The following is a 5,343-nucleotide window of genomic DNA, read 5'->3' as shown; positions in this document are numbered from 1 at the left end:
TACGCTTTTTTCAATATTCTTTTTGTGAATCATAAGATGACTTTTTAAATTATCCCTTCACGAACATTTTTTCATGCGAATTTCACATGTAAGACAATTTTATTATGTCCGTATTATGTAAACAATAGGTAGGTTATTTTTTTTTACATATGAATATTTTAAAAATATAATTATGTATATTCCGTTTCATCATCCGAATCGTTTTCGGAATAATATTCCTCCTCGTCCTCACCTACGAGTAAAGATTTGTCACTATTCTCAATCTTGATGAACTCTAAATCCACCGTTTTTAAAATTATTTTGCTTATTTTAAAAGCATAGAGTCCTTTATTCAGCTTCGACAGAAGCTTTGCACTCATTGTGTTGAAGCGTGACGGTACAAATATGTTGAAGGTATTATCAACCATGCAAGTTATGCTTACCCCCCATTTCGTTGCTATCCTTCTTGCTGAAGTAATTTTAAAAATTTTGTTGATCTCCAATTCCACCATTTTTATACCCGTACGAACGTATGTTCGAAGGGTATACTAAATTTGCCTTACTCAAGTGTATGTTTTTGATCAGCGTCAAATTCTGATTTGATTTAGCTTTGTCTGTCCGTCCGTCCGTCCGTCCGAACGATAACGCAAAAACTAATTGAGCTAAGTTCACCAAATTTTCACAAATGATTTATTGTAGTAAGTGCCAGAACCCTATTTAAATTGGACATAATCGGGGTACCGGTTCGGGTAGCTGCCATACAACTTCAAAATTTATTTGGCTATATCTCAGAAACTATAAAAGTTATGGTATTGAAATTTCACACAAACGAATATATTAGTAGGGCCAATATGCCATATAAAAGTCGTTGAAATTACTTGGCTCCTTCTGGTACCTGCCATACAACTTCAAAAATTATTTGGCTATATTTCAGAAACTATTAAAGCTATGGTATTGAAATTTCACACAAACGAATATATTAATAGGACCAATGTGTCACATAAAAGTAGTTGAAATTACTTGGCTCCTTCTGGTACCTGCCATACAACTTCAAAAGTTATTTGACTATATTTCAGAAACTATTAAAGCTATGGTATTGAAATTTCACACAAACGAATATATTAGTAGGGCCAATGTGTCTCATAAAAGTCTTTGAAATTACTTGGCTCCTTCTGGTACCTGCCATACAACTTCAAAAGTTATTTGACTATATATCTCAAAAACTATAAAAGCTGTGATATTGAGGTTTCACACAAGTGAATATATTAGTAGGGCCGATGTGCTTGATAAAATTCGCTAAAATTTCTTGGCTCTTTCTGGTAGCTGCCATACAACATCAATAGTAGTTTGGCACAACCAATATTTTGAATAACACATAGTACTGAAATTTTGCATAAATTAATATGGTAATACAGCAACTTAAAGTCATAGTCTGCCCCATAGTTAGTTATGGCACATTAGTTATTCGCACATAGGATAACAAATTCGTACGGGTATCACAGAGTTGACAAGGTCAACTCTATTTTTTTTCTCGTTTGATATTCTGGTAATCTATTTAATTCGTTTAGTTTTCGTAAAGATGAATCTGGCATTTTTTCTTTTTATTTTTTTTATTTGTAGACTATGTAAGTATAACTAAAGAAGGTCAAGTAATATATAATAAATTATTAAAATAACCTTCCCCTTTTATAGGAGAATAATTACGTAAAAGAAGTATTCTACTTTTATAGCATCATAAAAAATATTATTATTCGCCAAATGTTTTCCAATAGATTACAGTTAAATAATTGAAATTTCATTTTAATTTTTAACATAATAAAACGCTTTTGCATTTTTTCAATTATTGTAACCACAACATAATGTTTACACTTGATTAAAACACGATTTTTTTTGTTGATCAGGCCTGAAAGCTAATAGAAACAAAGTAAAATGCTTTATTTTTTTTTTTATTCTAAATTGTTAATTGTTAATTAAAATCAAAAACCGATGTTCTTGATTTCGATCCACCTTTGTAATCTTGATACTTCTTATCCGTTGCTTTATTGTTGTTGCCCATAATTTGTTCTTTTTAAATATTTCTGGTGTTACTTATTCAATTTTTAATTTTAAAATGAAGCTAATACCAATAATCTGATTTGATTCATATGATAAAAATTCTTCTATAGGCAATGTATGTAGTTGTATGAATTAAAAGAATTCAATCAGCATTTTTGTTTGTTAATAATCGTTTTTAATAAATAAACATTTTGATGTGAGCAAAATCCATCATGTTGAAATGAGCATCGTTGAAAATTTTTGTTGTGTTGACGTCTTAATGTTTTTAGACTTGTTGAATCATGTTCATCATCTAAGTCAATTATGATATTTCGTTTAAAAAGATTAGTAATCCATTTTTTCTTTTCTCCACCTTTCACATATATACATATATCTGTACTTATATATATTTTTAGCATATTGACAACATCACAAAAATGTGTTTCACCATCATCCCATCTGAATCCATGATGATTATTAGTTAGCCATTTATTTGTATGATGTGAGAATATTGTAACTGTATGGTTGTTTTATAATAAAATGCTGTATTTCATTATTCGATGATAAAATTGCAATTTCTTTCAAAATAAAACTTTTATCAATTTCATAATATTTTTTATTATTCATTATTATAAAAATTACAATTCATTTTAATAATTAAGTTATTTTTTATTCTTTGATTATGTGCAAGAAAATCATAAAAATTATTTCAGCAATAAATTCATGGATATTATTATATATGCAACAAGATTTCAAATCAATATTGGTTGATATTAACGTAGTATTATTAGTATTCATTTAGTTTTTTTATTAATTAATTTTGTTAACTTCTCCGGTTAATGGGTAGTATTCTCCTAATCGATCGTGTAATAAAAGACAGTAGGCTGTAGTATTTGCAGGTATTTTTTCTGGAAATTTCATCTCAATTCTCACATCGACTGGCTAAAACTTTAAGCTTTCATTTTGATAACGTGTATCTGTTATCAAAATCATAGCATTTTTCTTAAACTCTTTCCAAGTTAGTAGAGGTTCCGATTCCGGCATTGAATAATTATAACAATTATTTCGAAAGCTTGAATATAATTCATAAGCAGTTCCATAGCGGTCTCTTCCAAATAGTAAATTTAAACTTTCATATGGATAACCCTCTGAATTTAGGTAAACTTTTAAATCACTCACATTGCAATGATCGAACTTAAATGCATCCTTATCAAGTTGATTTGTTCTGTAAGTTTGCAACGCAAATATGATGTAACGCGGTTTTTCAATTTGTGAAGTTGTTTTAATGTTCCAAATCTGTTGATCAGTATTTTGCGGTAAAGTTGGGTATTCATACAAATCCCAATTTCTAAAGGCTAATATCATTTTTGAATTACTATCGTTAATGTTCTGATACAATTTTAATTTAACTGCATCTGTCAAATTAATATGTTGAACTTTCCATTGCACTTTTGTTAATAAAATTTTTGGTTTTTCATTAATATCGGTACAAAGGAGAGAATTATCATCAGACCTTGAACGTACTAATATTAATTCATGTTTTGCATTCGGTATAATTTTTTTGTAATCTTCAGCAAATCCTAAAAGTTTTCTAAATGGAATGCAAAAATTGAAGAATAGTGTTGCTGATTCAACTCCTTCGTCAGGTGACCAACTTGTATTATATAGAGCTCTTTTCAAACGTGTTGTTATACCGGCATTTCTAATATGATCGATTTCCTTACCATTTAATTGGTAGTGTATTTCATCAAATAAAAATGGAATTGCATTGTTAGTTAACTTTGTGTGTGTTGTTTCAGTTCCATCGTGTTTTGAAATTGTGCCTTCAATATACAGCAAACTAGTGGATGGCATTATATTTAAATTTTGAGTTTGTATTTGTATGCGAATTATATCACTTTTGTTGAATGAATTTAAAAATGGTGAATATGTATGGAAATGTGCACTTATTATGCTATCTTCAATAACAGGATTATCAAATAATTTATCCATTTTTTTTTTTGTTAGAACTTCTTTAATTTAAGACCAATAGATTTTAAAAACTGTTGTCTCTCCAATGTTACAGTTCTTTTATAGCCACGAGCTCCTTCTTCTCTTAATGCAGGTGCTTTATTAAACTGATGAGTTGTATTTATTAAATATTTATAAGGATTCTGATAGTTACTGTCATATATTATCATTTTATTGCTGTTTAAGATGTAACCACACAGTTATGGTTTGGCCTCCAAAATTAATCAAATTACCGTTTTGATCAATTAATTTAATAACTATCGATCTGATTTCTTTGACAGATACTGGTAAATAAATGAGATTTTGCGGAACCTCTATTATTTTATAACCTGGAGGCATGCCAATGGAAAACTCATGTAAAATATGAGCATCATGATAGTTAATGTATGTTCCATTAATAATATTGCATTCAACTCTAATAATATTAATTTTGTTAATATCAACAGGTAAATCTGATGAGTGTCATTTGTTTGGTTTTAATTTTCTCCTACTTTGCTTTTAATGTTCTCCAATTGTATTATCTTGTTCAAAATCAATTTCTTTTGTAGATAATATTTCACACTGAAGCGTATTGTTATTAGGCTTAATTACTAGTTTTTCCTTCTCCGTTTTGGTGTTAGATATTTCCAATTTATGGAGAAGAAATTTTTCAATATCTTCAGTTTCATAAGAGCCTGTAGGAATAACAACAGTTATTATTAGTTATTACCAATGATAGATTTATTATTTTCTTCATCTATGTTGGGAATAGAGTTATACGTTTGAAAATCTACTAGAGCACATATATAATCTCCTTTTAAGTTTATTGAAGGGAAATATTCTGTAGTCAGAGTAGATGTGTTACCGTTCAAAGTTAATGTTATTGACATGGTTTATCTTTAATCAATAAACTAATCAATGAACATCCATTGTCTTATATAAGGTTATATCTCATAAAAAATTTTTATGCATATCTACGTTATACATTTGCATATAAATAAAAATATTAAGCATACTATATACTTCAACTCAAATTATTTCGAAATCATAAACATATGATTACAAAAACGGTATGTAAAACGAAAATAGAATATTTAAAACTTATGATAACCTTGAACTTAAAATTATTCATAAATATTTTAACCTATATAATATAAACATATGATTGCAAAAAAAAGAAGAAAACATAAATAAAGCGAATATAACTTCTCAAAATTATTCATAGCGATTTTTCACTTTTTTCTTTTCATTAAAACTAGAATGAAATAAAGACTCACATAAACATATGATTACAAAAAATGCGTAAAGCGAATAGAAAAAACAACCTTGAACTTAAAAATA

At 28.1% G+C, this 5,343-nt stretch overlaps 1 protein-coding gene across 1 annotated transcript; it reads right to left on the bottom strand.

Annotated features, from left to right (window-relative positions):
* Nucleotides 1-2,955: 2,955 nt before the first annotated feature.
* LOC129612356 (uncharacterized) lies at nt 2,956-4,005 on the bottom strand. Its single transcript, XM_055525913.1, has one exon. The coding sequence runs from the start codon at nt 4,003-4,005 to the stop codon at nt 2,956-2,958; it is 1,050 nt and encodes a 349-aa protein (XP_055381888.1).
* Nucleotides 4,006-5,343: the final 1,338 nt, after the last annotated feature.

The sequence above is a fragment of the Condylostylus longicornis genome, unplaced genomic scaffold (assembly GCF_029603195.1).
Source record: "Condylostylus longicornis isolate FDR11 unplaced genomic scaffold, ASM2960319v2 ptg000072l, whole genome shotgun sequence".
Taxonomy (NCBI): domain Eukaryota; kingdom Metazoa; phylum Arthropoda; class Insecta; order Diptera; family Dolichopodidae; genus Condylostylus; species Condylostylus longicornis.
This window is presented reverse-complemented; position numbering and strand designations above follow the sequence as displayed.

Bases quoted from the DNA above. Each gene is read 5' to 3' on its own strand.
- LOC129612356 (XM_055525913.1), bottom strand. From the start codon at position 4,005: ATGGATAAATTATTTGATAATCCTGTTATTGAAGATAGCATAATAAGT.